A 15372-nucleotide genomic window follows, 5' to 3' on the forward strand; every position below is an offset into this window, starting at 1 on the left:
TGGAATTCCAGCACACAGCAATCAGGATTCTGGCGTTCGTGATCCCAGCATCGGCATTTCTATCCATGCCGACGCCAGCATTCCAAGCAGTGTCAGGATTCTGGCGTCAGTATTCCCGAAGCCGGGATCCTGACTGGATCCCCCTATACATGTACTCGCAGACTGGGAGTCTAATAGACAGCATCCAACACAGCAGCTCTTGGAAATAAAAATATGAAGACAGAATGAAAATGTTGCATTAGCAGTAGTCTTCACATTATTATTTCAGAGTGCTGCTGTGTTATATTTGGTATATCTATCTATATATATATTTATATAAAATCTATCTATCTATCTATCTATCTATCTATCTATCTATCTATCTATCTATCTATCTATCTATCTATCTATCTATCTATCTATCTATCTATCTATATGGGCCTCTAAAAAATACAGTATATAGGTTTTAGATTGAGTGGCCCTTTAAAAGTACAAAACCTGTCTTAGCACGTGTTCACTGCTGTTTTCATTGGTACACTTGCTCCAGACCTATGTGTGCTTCTACACTGCAGAGGGAGCCATAAATGAGGATCAGATCCCTGTAAGCAGATCAAGGATCATGCTTCTTCTATCTAGGGAGCGATCCTCCTTCTCCACTCCTCCCGCTGCCGCTGCAAGTGTTTCCTTTGGGGACATGAAGCCTCACATAGCGCCCTGGCCCCTGCCTGAACGCTGGTCCTAGATGAGTGTGTGGATAGAAGCTGTGAGAAGCAAACCCAGGGGAATCTCCTAACAGACATTAAAGCCCCCGGGGGACAGCAAGATGAAAGTACAGCTGAAGGTAAGGTATAGCGTTACCACACTTTCACCTTATCCCTGTGTTACCTGAATGGCGGGTGCACAAACTTTTGCCATGTTGTGACTTGTATACACCAGGTTTAGGCAAAATGTGACTCTCCAGTTGTTGTGGCACTGCAAGTATCAATATACCCTGCCAACTAGATGGAAACAGGGCATGCTGGGACTTGAAGTGCCACAGGTTGTCTTCATTTGTCATATACATACATCAGCGTTCACACAGAATGGTTATTTATGAGCTGTGTGGAGTAGATGGCTACATTTGATCACACTGTCAAAAAAGCTGACATTTAGCTATGTATAGCTAAGCATTTTTATTTCACAGTAACAGTTGTATCTAAGGTGTATTTAAAGTAATATGTGTGGGTGGGATGTACAACAAATTGTACATTCATCTTTGATTCATGACAGATTTCACATTTGTCATTATTGTTTGTAAATTTTGAGCTTATGTAATACATGACATCAGGGGTTTCTATGGAATCATCATGGTGTAGGCTGGGTGCATTTTTATATTAGTGTTTATATGAGCAAAAATAAGTCCTAGACATAGCCAACAGGTTACATGTCCATTGTATTTCATTTATGGTGTGTATGTATGTCTGTGTGTCTGTCTCCATTTAGTGGTTGGGAAATAAAAAACAGGTTCATCCTGCAGCCCACCCAGTGCTGATTGTTGGGTTGCTATGGTAACCAAACTGTTATGGTATGATTTCCATTACCCTAACATGCTGCACATAAAGCTCTTAAGAAGCTATTGTGTGCAGTAAAAGGTTCAGTTCTATGTGATGGCTACATAGTGCCTGCCGGAGAGGACAGACTAAGGCATTTCATGGCCATTCATTTCACCAATTTTGGCGTGTGAGGAAAAGTGAAGTTGGACTACAGTGATGTCAGCAGTCCGACATCGTGGTGGAACATTGCAGGAAATTGAATCTCCCACTGAGGGGACAATCCCATTGAGGTTGAAGGGCCGAGTTGCCTTTGCAGCGACGTGGAAAAGGCGGCAATGGCACTGCATCATGCCCTTCTCGCTGTCCGATCTCCCTTCGAATTTACAGTTTTGGACACAGTCATATGGGGCTGCGAATAGAATTGTGCGAGTTCGAGCTGCTGTAAAGTGTGGCTGTTGCTGCACTAACTCACATGGGTGGGGGTGGGGGACACACACGACATTGCCGCAACCGGATTGCCCACTTTCTGTTTGTTTGTCATTAGTTGCAGAGACAGATACACTCACGGACAACAGTCAAGGGATATGTATAGCAGGTGCACATTTGGGACATCCAAAATCCTTATTCAGTACTCAGGGTAAATATATTTAAAACTGCAATGAAAATAAGAGCACAAATGAGAGATGTATCAAACTTTGGAGAGGAATAAAGTTTACAGTTTGCCCATAGCAACAAGTCAGCCTCTAGTTAGCATTTATCTAGCACAGTCTATAAAAAGGCAGAATCTGATTGGTTGCTGTGGACCACTTCTCCACTTTATCTCTCTCCAAGGCTTAGTACATCACCCCCCCATAGGCTGTGAGTATGGCACTCCGCACTCCCACCTTATCACAGACATGGAGAAGGTGCCGCAGCCATCACAGAGGAAGGGGCTGAAGTGTGCTGGGTGTGTTAGTTAATGCTAATTATTAAACACGCTCCCTCAAATCTCACTGCCAGGTATTACGGGGAGTGTTTAAACCCCCAGGACAGCTAAACCCAAAGTCAGTGGGTATCCGGTTTTTAGGTCGACACTCATTAGGTCGTCTACTAATGGTCGACATGGTCACTAGGTCGGCATGGCAAAGGTCGACACATGAAAAGGTCAACATGTGTTTTTCCTGTTTAAGTTTTTTAACAACTTTTCATACTTTACGATCCACGTCGATATAATAACTGTCGACCTATTGCATGTGTCGACCTAGTCACTGTCGACCAATAGTGGTCGACCTAATGATTGTCGACCTAGTTACTGTCGACCTAATGAACCACACCCAAGGCAGTGGTGCAGCAGGGCAAAATAAACAACTTTGGCAACCTAGATGACTTCATAGTATGCCTGATGGTACAACCAGAGGCATAACTACGGTTGATAGTGCCTAGGAGAAATATAAACATAGCACCACTTTAAGACTTTTATTTAAAAATACTGTAGAATTGTGACATGAAACTAATACCTCGTTCACACTGCCATGAAAAATCCGGGTTATTGCACGTGAACGCGCAGTAATCCGGGTTTATGTGCAGTGTGAACGGGGGTCCTGACAAATTCCCGGGTCGTCTGACCCGGTATTTTAACCCGGGAATAAAGAAGGGTTATTCCCGGGTCAATACTGGGTCAGGCGCAAGTGTGAACAGTGTTAAGTGTTCCCGGGTCGATGCGATCCGGGACCCTTCAACACTATTGGAGCAGGCGGTGCTTGTAGATCATCTGATCTCCAAGCGCCCCCCCCCCCCCCCCATGTGACCCGGTGACGTCATCGACATGGCAATATGCCGTGTCGGGGCCGCCAGTCTGAACAGGGTCTCAAGCGGGTTGCACCTGGGAAGGTCTCGTGCACGAGTCCCGGGTGCAACCCGCCAAATGTCAGTGTGAACACTGCATAAATAGTGCAAAAGACCACACCACATAATCACGTCACAAGAATATACAACATCCTCTTTGCTCACATTCCCAAAGCACAGTACTTCCAAAAACCTTCACATGCTCCCAGAATTTTTGTCCCTTCTTCTTTTCTGCACCACACTTTTATTTCTATTCCTCCTTTCGCTTGACACATAACACAACCCTACTTAAGCCCAGATTTATCATACCTTGGAAAGTGATAAATAGAACGGTGATAAAGTACCAACCAATCACCTCCTAACTGCCATGTTACAGGCTGTGTTTAAAATGACAATTAGGAGCTGATTGGTTGGTACTTTATCACTGTGCAATTTATCACTCTCCAAGGCTTCATAAATCTGTGTTCATTCTAGCAACATGTACATGTCACAGCCCGTGCAGTCCCCTTTCCTGACTGGGGTGTCGCTCTCTGCTTTGGTGCTTCTAGCACACTCTGGCTTGTATCTCATCACTGAGATACAGACCAGAGTGTGCTAGAAGCATCAGAGCTGAGAGTGACACCCCAGGCACACAAGAGGAATTGCACGGATTGTGACACCCTGCGTGCAAGAATGAACACTACATACTTGAAGATACTTACTGTCCTCCATGCTCTCCCAAATAAAGTCAACCGGCGTTATTCTCTTCTCTGCAGTGGATTCAGTATGATATCCCAATGGACGGGATGCCGGCACTCAGAATACCGACAAGACCATCAGAATCCTGACAGATCCCATGAAACTACCCTAATCCCCCTACCTAACTATAACTTTCCCGTCCCTGCACCCTAGCCCTAACCACCCCTCTAATGTCTAAACCTACCCCCCCCCCCCTGCTGCAGGACGCGAGCGCGTCCCACTCTAACAATGACCGAGATTTCGGGCGTCATTATTTTGACACCGGGATCGCTACCTCCATCAGGATTTTGACGCCAGTCTTATGCTGTCATTCGGTATTTCGACCGCTGGGATCCCGTCCGCCTGCATTTTAACTGCATCCATCTGAAGCATACAATCCACTGGCACTCGTCTACAAGTACCTGCACATAAATGAGAAGTGGAATTTTTACATTATTTAACCATAAAAATGGCGCCATCAATATTAATAAAACAACAATAATGTTAAATGCAAATCACTCTTGGCTTGTATTTCATATTACAGGTTGAGTATCCCATATCCATATATTCCGAAATACGGAATATTCCGAAATACGGACTTTTTTGAGTGAGCGTGAGATAGTGAAACCTTTGTTTTTTGATGTCTTAATGTACACAAACTTTGTTTAATACACAAAGTTATTAAAAATATTGTATTAAATGACCTTCAGGCTGTGTGTATAAGGTGTATATGAAACATAAATGAATTGTGTGAATGTACACACACTTTGCTTAATGCACAAAGTTATTAAAAATATTGGCTAAAATTACCTTCAGGCTGTGTGTATAAGGGCCCTCATTCCGAGTTGATCGGTCGCAAGGCGAATTTAGCAGAGTTACACACGCTAAGCCGCCGCCTACTGGGAGTGAATCTTAGCTTCTTAAAATTGCGACCGATGTATTCGCAATATTGCGATTACTAACTACTTAGCAGTTTCAGAGTAGCTCCAGACTTACTCTGCCTGTGCGATCAGTTCAGTGCTTGTCGTTCCTGGTTGATGTCACAAACACACCCAGCGTTCGCCCAGGCACTCCCACCGTTTCTCCGGCCACTCCTGCGTTTTTTCCGGAAACGGTAGCGTTTTCAGCCACACGCCCCTGAAACGCCGTGTTTCCGACCAGTAACACCCATTTCCTGTCAATCACATTACGATCGCCGGAGCGATGAAAAAGCCGTGAGTAAAATTACTTTCTACATAGCAAAGTTACTTGGCGCAGTCGCAGTGCGAACATTGCGCATGCGTACTAAGCGGATTTTCATTGCGATGCGATGAAAAATACCGAGCGAACAACTCGGAATGAGGGCCTAGGTGTATATGTAACATAAATGCATTCTGTGCTTAGATTTAGGTCCCATCACCATGATATATCATTATGGTATGCAATTATTCCAAAATACGGAAAAATCCGATATCCAAAATACCTCTGGTCCCAAGCATTTTGGATAAGGGAGACTCAACCTGTACTTTTATTTTAAAAGACACTGTGTGGAAATATATGGAGTTTGCACTGTCCAGTGTTTGCATTCATGCAAGTGCCTCTCATACCCCAAAATGGTGGCTAGGGACTTGCTCATGAAAAAAGTCAAGGTCCTGTGGAACCTGCTATGACCAATCATTGTAGTCACAGTGCTGATATAGGGCCTAATTCAGACCTGATCGTAGATGTGCGAAAAAATGCACATCTACGATTAAAATCTTTGACATGTGAGGGGACGCCCTGCACAGGGCAAGTCTGTCCTGCATGCCGGATCCAGCCCCCGCTGCAGACATGCAAAAGCATAGCGGCGATGCTTTCGCATCTGTAGAGTAGTGCGAAGGCAGTCGGCTACCCACCATGTTTAGGGTCACAGCAGCTGTGTGTGACGTCACGCAGCCACCTTGGGCCGCCCCACAAACGGTCCGGACACGCCTCCGTAGTCCGGACCGCACCCCCCCAACACCGCCATAAAGACGTCCCAATGCCGCCGACACGCCCCGCGTCCGCCTTTGTCTGTCAATCAGGTAGAGGCGATTGCACAAGTGAGATGCACAGTGTGGCTTCTGCACGTGTGCACACTTCACCGGCCTTCAGCCTGCGAACGCCGCCACTGCAGCGTCCAGGTCAAAAGATGTCCTACCAGCATATTTGCCTACCTGAACCTCTCCATGAGGGAGAAAATGCTCTGTTCCTGGACTTTCCTGGTAATGTATGATTGCCATCACCTGTGGTGAAACACCTTTCTTATCAATTAACTAGCTCACCACAGGTGATGGCAATCATACATTACCAGGAAAGTCCAGGAACAGAGCATTTTCTCCCTGATGGAGAGGGTCAGGTAGGCAAGTATGCCTACCAGTCCATCCCTATCCCAGCTTCTATATCATACCTCCCAACATGACCCTTTCAAGAAGGGACAAAATGCTCTGGTTCTAGGCTTTTTTTCTTAATTTATGATTGCTGGCACCTGTGTTGAACAGGTTAATGGATAAGAAAGGTTTTCAGCACAGGTGATGGTGATCATAAATTAAGAGGGAAGTCCAGGAGCAGAGCATTTTGTCCCTCCTGAAGAGGGTCATGTTGGGAAGTATGACTGTATTACTTACCCAGCTTTATTCTTCAGAGTTATGGTTCGTTGGGTGGACAGTCATTAAGTCAACCACTATTGCATACCTCCCAACATGATCCTCTCCAGGAGGGACAGAATGCTCTGGTCCTGCACTTCCCTCTTAATTTATGATTGCCATCACCTGTGGTGAAACACCTTTCTTATCCATTACCCTGTTCAACACAGGTGCCAGCAATCACAAATTAAGAGGAAAGTCCAGGAGTAGAGCACCATGCTTCGGGCAGGTTACTATTCCCAATCGTAGTCCATGTGGATTGTAAAGTATGAAAAAGTAAAAAATAAAAATGTGAAAAACTTATGTCAACCTTTTCATGTGTCATCCTTTGCCATGGCGGCCTAGTGACCATGTCGACCTAATGTGCGTCGACCATTAATTGTCGACCTAATGAGTGTCGAACTAAGTATTGTCGACCTAAAGATCTGATACCGTTCTTCAGCTGGCTTCTCTGCTGACGGCCATGTGGCAAAGTAATTAGGTCACATGTGCAAAGCCGAATACAGAAAGCAAATCACACTCCGTTTCAGGGCAGGATCTTCCAGCAGCTGCACCCATAGAGGACCTCATAAGAACCCTGATAGACCGGGCCAATGCTGCACTGAACTATTCCTGGTTTACTGGATGCCCCTTCTCCCACCGGGCCTGCCATTCCTTCTGGGGAACATGCCTCACGTGTCCCATACCTGTTATGCCACTGGGTAGTCACTGCTTTGTCTTACATCCTACATGACCACATGGCAAAAACTGTCTACCATTCTTCACTATAATGAGCCAGATATCAGCTGTTTGCACAGCCCACAATCATACCCAGTGCTTATTGGTTGGCTTGCCTCCCCTAAATTTTGATGTGTGTGTGTGTGTGTGTGTGTGTGTGTGTGTGTGTATTTACAGCTCCTTGCGATGCTGACTCGTGCTTATGGGTAATGGCAGAATTGGCCTAATTCAGACCTGATCGCTGCTGTGCATTTTCGCACAGCAGGCGATCAGGTCTGAACTGTGTATGCGCTGGTGCATGACAGAGATGCAATCGGCATCTCTGCCCAGCAATCGCCTCTGCCTGATTGACAGGCAGAGGTGTTCGCTGGGCGGGAGGGCCGGTGGCGTTAGGCCGCTGTTTTGGGGGTGCAGTCCGGGCAAAGCAGGCGTGCCCGAACTGTGCGGGGGGCGGGCCGCGGTGGCTGCGTGACGTCACAAGCAGCTGCTGCGACCCGGAGAGCGACAAGTAGCTCCCTGCCAGCGCGCAGGAGGTGCGCTGGTAGGGAGCTACTCTTCAGGTACAAAAGCATTGCCGCCGTGCAATGGTTTTGTACCTGTGCGGCGGGGGGAGGTCCAGACATGCGGGGCGGACTAGCCCTGTGCTGGGCATCCCCCCCGCATGTCAGGGTGGCTGATCGTAGCCGTGCGCTATGATCAGGTCTGAATTAGGCCCAATGTTCCAGACTAATTTCTTGCACCTAGTATAGGGCTGATGTAAGTGCCCATACTAATGATAATGGTTGCATCTATGGATGCTAGAACAGTGTGCAGGATAGGCTAGCACTTTCATATATACAGATTTGTGACTTAATTTGACTAATTGTCCCCTTAGCATATGAATGTCAGTATAATGCCACGGCTGCAGAATCGTGCAACTCAGAATCAAGCCCTAAGACTTCAACCAAGAACAGAGAGTAAGGGAGCGGTGTGGCCAAGTAGGGTCATATTGGGGGGCATGGTTACTTCCCCTCTAAGGGGGTTATTCAGGTTTGTTAGCAAATCGAAAAAGCACACTAAAGGACAAAACCATGTCGCACTGCAGGTGGGGCAGATATAACGTGCAGAGAGATTTAGAGAGAGTTATTTTGTTTCTGTGCAGGGTAAATAATACTGGGTACTCTGTTTTTACACTGCAATTTAGATTTCAGTTTGAACACATCCAACCCAAATGTAAATCTCTATGCACGTTAAATCTGCAGTGTAAAAATAAAGCAGACAGTATTTACCATACAGAGAAACAATATAACCCACCCAAATCTAAATCTCTCTGCACGTTACATCTGCCTCACCTGCAGTGCAACATGGTTTTGCCCAATTGATAACTTTTGTTGGTTTGCTAACACCCCCTTCTTCCCCCATGGTCCGCTGACAAATTTATGAGTGCAAGATATGCAGTGCACATGTGACCCAAATGAAGGGGCCTCCATTTTTCAGTGTTACTATCTACCAGAAAAATGATATAAACTAGCAGGCAGAATGAAGTAGAACTATACACTATGTATGCCACACTGCTGCTTTGTAAACTACTGTAGGGTACTCCATTTTTTATTTTCTTCTCTGGTGATTCCTTTGCTCAATTATAGAAACTACTGTGGGTTCTAGACTTCATTTCTGGAAACAAAACTCAAAACACAGCAAAATTCATATTCTTTTGAGAAAAATAAAAAAGCAATGATTTGCATGTGTACTATACCAAAACATTATTGGTAAAAGTGCAAGCTAGGCTCTAGATGGGAGAAATATGTCTCTGCAGTGAAGGAAAAAAGGTAATAAAATCAAAGCTGGCGGTATATTTTGTTTAGTATGGCTGCATCTTGCAGTAATAATTGCTATTATATCATGAGTATTTACCAATATTCACCTATTTGGTAGAATCCAGTGGTGTCTCCCTCCTCTGCGGTTTTCTATTCTGTGTTCCCGACTGCCTAATTATGCCATTGCCTGTGTATAAATTGCACAGGCGCTGCAGCCAATTATGCGTGCACCACAGCTATGTTCATAGCTCTGCAACCTGTAAGGGAAGGGTTGGGTTCGGGATACCGGCAGTTGGGGGGGGGGATCCCGGCTTCCAGAATGCCAGCAGGGGGGCGAGTGCAACGAAGCCCATTGCAGGCTCGCCACGCTGCAGGCGCGGTGCGCTCGCCACAGGTTCTATTTCCACTCTATGGGTGTCTGGGGCACCCACGAGTGGGAATAGCCCTCAGCCCTCTGCTGGCATTCTGGCGGATCCTGGCATCGGTATGCGGACTGCCGGGAACCTGACTACATCCCGTCAGGGAACCACCAAGTAACAGTACTGACATTAGGCACTGACGGTTGGGCAACAATTAGTGCAATACCTTGGCACTGTTAAATATATACTAACAAATATTACAATTTATATTGTACAATATTTTATTACGTTTTCACAGTTCCTTGGTTATTATCTGATAAAGTGCACAAACCCCTCAAAAAGAAATAAAGAATTATAGTGTAGTCAAAAATGCTTATAAACAACTAGGAGCAGCTATAGAACTGTTTATTTTCCACATACGTACACTGTGGTTTGAGCCGCTATGGCCGCTAATCATATACATATAACCGCTATGTGGTTTATATACATTACGTATGCACGCCGACACGTTATGCGCACAATATAGCAATACGTGTGGCTGTATACACTTTACCCCAAACAGGAAGGAATGCGACACCAGTAGTTAAATGTAACGTTGTGGTCCAACGCATCAACAGTATTTACTTGAGAATATACAGATAAAAGGTACAACAATATACAGAGAAGAGCTACAACCAATAATACATAAGTTTACGTGAGCCCTCCTGGATCCAGGACTCAGTCAGTCTTGGCAAGATGACCTCAGAGTATAGGGACTGACTCTTGGATCAGGAGACCACTCTTTTATACAGTTTGTCCTAATACAGTACAATGGGAAATGTAATCTCTCTTCTTTCATAGGTCAGAGGGCAAGTTATTTATTGTACATGAGGGGGTCATAGGTTCGTTTGAACCAGTAGGCGATGCTTGATCCAGGGTGCACTTGCAGATGTTCGCCTCTGGTTTCCCGCCGAATATCATGAGTACAGTATAACTACAGTTTGTGAATATTCCCATTCTGCGTATATCTATATGTAGAAGTATGCGATATACTTGAAACAGCCACCGGAATGTAGATCATAAAATACTGCACATCTGGATACCAAACACTAAGTCCTAACACTGCTCCATCCCCTCATACCATGTAGAGCTGAATAGCTCCGTTGCTTTACCTTTAAAATGGACGCAAGTTGCTGACAATGTATATAGAGACTATGTGTAAATTATGCACTATATGAATAAGATATTATATATGTCTTTGTGGCTTTTCTGTGCGAATGCGTATGCTACTGTATACACTCTTGTCATGCGTTAATACGCAAGGCGCGTGAACCTGTGTACGTAACTGGCGTGTATGCGTACGCACGGCGGTAACGTGATATTTTTTTGACTCTGACAGTCCACCCTTTGATAGTCACCTAAAACTATCACTAAACAATTCATTATTATATTTCATTTTTCGTATGCACAACAATAGCGTATGTACCTTCGAAGAGGAGGAGGAAGAATTTTAGGTAGGAATATATCTAATTTTGTACGACCTAGTGGTATAGGTAAAGTGTGTATGTATGGGTGAGTGTTTGAGGGGAAAGTATCATTGTGCCGTATAAGTCTTAGTTCTATAAAAGCTTCAAGGTCATGCAAAGTATTCATTTAATCCTTCTCATCCCGTATTAAGAGTCTGTAAATGGTCCAACAAACATTTACATAGCTTTTTTTAGACAAGGGCATTCCTAGCTGCCCTCATCTTGTTCGGCTTATTAATAAATGGGAAGCACATTTACCTGAAGATACATTTGGGGAGATGTATGTGTATGCCATTATGTGTGGATAGTGTTCCTGCATCGGCTATGTGTTATTAACTGGGGATTACAGAAATGAGGGTAAGTCAACATTTATAAAGCCTATGATGTCTGTCCTGGACAATTAAATACATATACATACACCTACATCAGGGTACACTGATGTCATATCCGGTTGGAGATTTCTGGGTTGAGGGGAAAACACAAACAAATGGTGAAAGAAACAGACCATGAAATTCATTTCCATTCCTATCACAGTACTGTTTCTATCGCTGGATCGTATACTAGATCTGCCGCATTTACAACGCACCTGCTCCTTAGACTCATCAAATTTGCATTGTGATTTGTTCTTGTTCGCCCTGTCAAAATCTGAACACATTTAAATACAGTGGGGCAAAAAAGTATTTGGACAGCCACCGATTGTGCAAGTTGACCCACTTAAAAAGATGAGAGGTCTGTAATTTCCATCATAGGTACACTTCAACTGTGAGAGACTGAATCTGAAAAAAAAAACCCTAGGAAATCACATTGTATGATTTTTAAACAATTTATTTGTATATTCTTGCGGAAAATAAATATTTGGACAATCAAAAAGTTTAACTCAATACTTTGTAATATAACCTCGGTTGGCAATTACAGAGGTCAAACGTTTCCTGTAGTTCTTGACCAGGTTTGCACACACTGTAGCGGGTATTTTGGCCCACTCTTCCATACAGATCTTCTCTAGATCTGTCATGTTTTGGGGCTGTCGCCGGGCAACACAGACTTTCAACTCCCTCCACGGATTTTCTATTGGGTTGTGGTCTGGAGACTGGCTAGGCCACTCCAGGACCTTGAAATGCTTCTTACGGAGCCACTCCTTAGTTTCCCGGCCGGTTTGTTTGGGGTCATTGTCATGCCAGAAGACCCAGCCACGTTCCATCTTCAATGCTCTTACTGAGGGAAGGAGGTTTTTGCCCAAAATCTCACGATACATGGCCCCATTCATCCTCTCCTTAATACGGATCAGTCGTCCTGTCCCCTTTGCAGAAAAGCAGCCCCAAAGCATGATGTTTCCACCCCCATGCTTCACAGTGGGTATGGTGTTCTTGGGATGCCATTCATCATTCTTCTCCCTCCAAACACGGCGAGTGGAATTTATACCAAAAAGTTTGATTTTGCTCTCATCTGACCGCGATACATTCTCCCAATCCTCCTCTGGATCATCCAGATGGTCACTAGCAAACTTTAGACGGGCATGGACATGTGCTGGCTTAAGCAGGGGGACCTTTCGGGCACTGCAGGATTTCAATCCATGACGACGCAGTGTGTTACTAATGGTAACCTTTGTGACTGTGGTCCCAGCTCTCTTGAAGTCATTGACCAGGTCCCCCCGTGTAGTTCTGGGCTGATTCCTCACCGTTCTCAAGATCATTGATACCTCACGAGGTGAGATCTTGCATGGAGCCCCAGGTCGAGGGAGATTGTCAGTGATCTTGTATTTCTTCCATTTTTTAATAATTGCGCCAACAGTTGATCTCTTCTCACCAAGCTGCTTGCCTATTGTCGAGTAGCTCATCCCAGCCTTGTGCAGCTCTACAATTTTGTCCCTGGTGTCCTTAGACAGCTCTCTGGTTTTGGCCATGGTGGAGAGGTAGCAGACTGACTGTTTGAGGGTGTGGACAGGTGTCTTTTATACAGATAACCAGTTCAAACAGGTGCTATTAATACAGGTAACGAGTGGAGGATAGAAGAGCTTCTTAAGGAAGAAGTAACATGTCTGCGAGAGCCAGAAATCTTGCTGCTTGGTAGGTGTCCAAATATTTATTTTCCACAAGAATATACAAGTAAATTGTTTGTTTAAAAATCATACAATGTGATTTCCTTGATTTTTTTTTTTTCTTATTAATTTTTATTATTTTATGGGTAAGCTAAGCAAAAGGGGGAGGGGTACAGAAAGGAGAAAAAGGGAAGGGGAAGGGTGAGGGGGGTACACAGTCTGCTCAACAAAAATACAGAATTACATAGATGATATAAAAAAGAACATCGCACAGGCATACATCGTGAGGCCAGATCCGACCAACAGTAAATACATAACGAAAAGACTACATATAATCCTAAGTGTCTGGAGGAGGTAAGGGAACTGGAGAACGAGTATGCCAATAGGTAGACCATGAAAACCAGCGGAGTAGTGGGCAGGATGGTGTAGAGGCATAGGCCACACCCGCTGTCTCAAACTCGCAATGCGACTGTACGGCCATCTCTATCGCTGATATGTGGGGTATCTCGGTGGAGCGCCATTGGCGAGCAGTCAATAGTTTTGTCGAGATCAGAATATGCCCTAAGATATAGCGATCGCCCGGCGATAAGTCGCCATAATATAGATGGAGAAGAGCCAGTCGCTTGTGTGGAGCTACAGAATGACCCAGAACTAACTCTATGAGGTGGAAGACAAAGGTCCACATTGGGGTAAGTATAGGGCAGTCCCAGAAGGTATGCACCAAGGTACCGACCTTACCACATTTACGCCAGCATAAATTGGATGTGGAGGGTTGCATTGCATGCAAGCGGGATGGGGTGAAATATAAACGGTGGAGGAGTTTATAATATAGCTCTATGTGTGATATGCATCTAGACACCGTATAGCAGGACCGAAAAATCATCCCCCATTCTTCCTCCGAGATAGAGCATCTAAGGTCTGCCTCCCATTTCAACTGGAAGGGGGCTTTCTGCAGCGTTTGGGAAGTAATAATATAGTTATACCATTTCGTGATGCCTCCCCTGCCCTCCCCGGTACCCAGGAACCTTTGAACGAAGTTAGGCAAGGGGGAGAGGGTGAGGTGGGGTGCTGAGGTTCCGTGGAGCCAATGTCTGAGTTGCAAATATTTATAGAATTCCCTATGGGGCAAAAGGAATTTTTCCTGAATCTGAGCAAAAGATAAAAGAGTATTATGTGCCGTTATATCCTGTAGAGACTGGATTCCCTTTAATATCCAAGATTCAAAACTCAAGTCAGGGTTCAAGGAGGCTAGGCCCGTCAGCGATAGAGCAGGGGCAGGGAGAGTTATATCATTTCCACTTTGCACCACGGTCAGCCAAGCCTTCCTAGTAGCGTGAACAGAAAGGGATCTACCGGTCATTAACTTTCCCTCCGATTTCGGGAGCAATAAAACATCAGTCAGGGGCAGTGGGGCAATCAGCCCTTGTTCCAATTGAACCCACGGCTTGAAGGGAGGGTGTAGATACCATGCCCCTATCTGCGCCATTCGGCAAGCCAGTTGATAGGAAAGCAAATCCGGGTATGCCAGGCCCCCTTCCCGTTTGGGTCGGGTCATAGTTTTCCTGGCTAACCTCTGTTTCTTACCTTTCCAAACGTAAGAGGTAAACACGGCATTAAATTTGGACAAAAGGTATTCGGGTAAGAGGAGAGGAATGGCCCGAAATAAGTACATGAGTCTTGGGAGTACCGTCATTTTTAGTGCAGCTATTCACCCTAGCCAGGAAACATGGTGCATCATCCAGTCCGAAATCAGAGCAGTAAATTTGCGCAACAAGGGGGGATAGTTAGCAGATATTAGATCATCCAGCTTCTGGGTGATATGGATCCCCAGATATTTAAGGCTTCTATCCTGCCAGGAGTACGTGTAAGAAGCTTTCAGTGCGGATAGGAGGGGGGGTGGAAATTTAATAGGTAGTGCCTCCGTCTTGGTGCTATTAAGTTTATAATATGATACAGCCGAGTATTCAGACAAGAGTGTGTGCAAAGCTCGGAGGGAGGTAGTAGGGGCAGTGAGTGTCAACAGGACATCGTCCGCGAACAGACATATCTTGTGCGATTGTCCCAAAAACTCCACTCGTTCAATCAGTGGAGAGGATCGTATTTTCTCAGCCAAAGGTTCTATTGCCAAAGCAAATACCAGTGGAGATAAAGGACACCCTTGGCGTGTGCCATTCGTGATCATAAAAGAGGAGGAGAGGAGTCCATTTACACACACCCTTGCTGAGGGGAGAGAATACAAAGCTAAAACAGAGGAGAGAATCCTACC

At 45.1% G+C, this 15372-nt stretch overlaps 1 protein-coding gene across 2 annotated transcripts in view; it reads left to right on the forward strand.

Moving 5' to 3' along the window:
* Window positions 1-528: 528 nt before the first annotated feature.
* The window catches only part of TRPM6 (transient receptor potential cation channel subfamily M member 6), a 527875-nt gene continuing 513031 nt past the window's right edge, over window positions 529-15372 (forward strand). For both annotated transcript variants that reach the window (XM_063913863.1, XM_063913866.1), the window contains exon 1: window positions 529-820. In XM_063913863.1, coding sequence (XP_063769933.1) covers window positions 803-820 — 18 coding nt within the window. In that variant the 5' untranslated portion in view covers window positions 529-802. The remainder of the gene's footprint in view (window positions 821-15372) is intronic.

Source organism: Pseudophryne corroboree, chromosome 1 (assembly GCF_028390025.1).
Source record: "Pseudophryne corroboree isolate aPseCor3 chromosome 1, aPseCor3.hap2, whole genome shotgun sequence".
Classification (NCBI taxonomy): Eukaryota; Metazoa; Chordata; class Amphibia; order Anura; family Myobatrachidae; genus Pseudophryne; species Pseudophryne corroboree.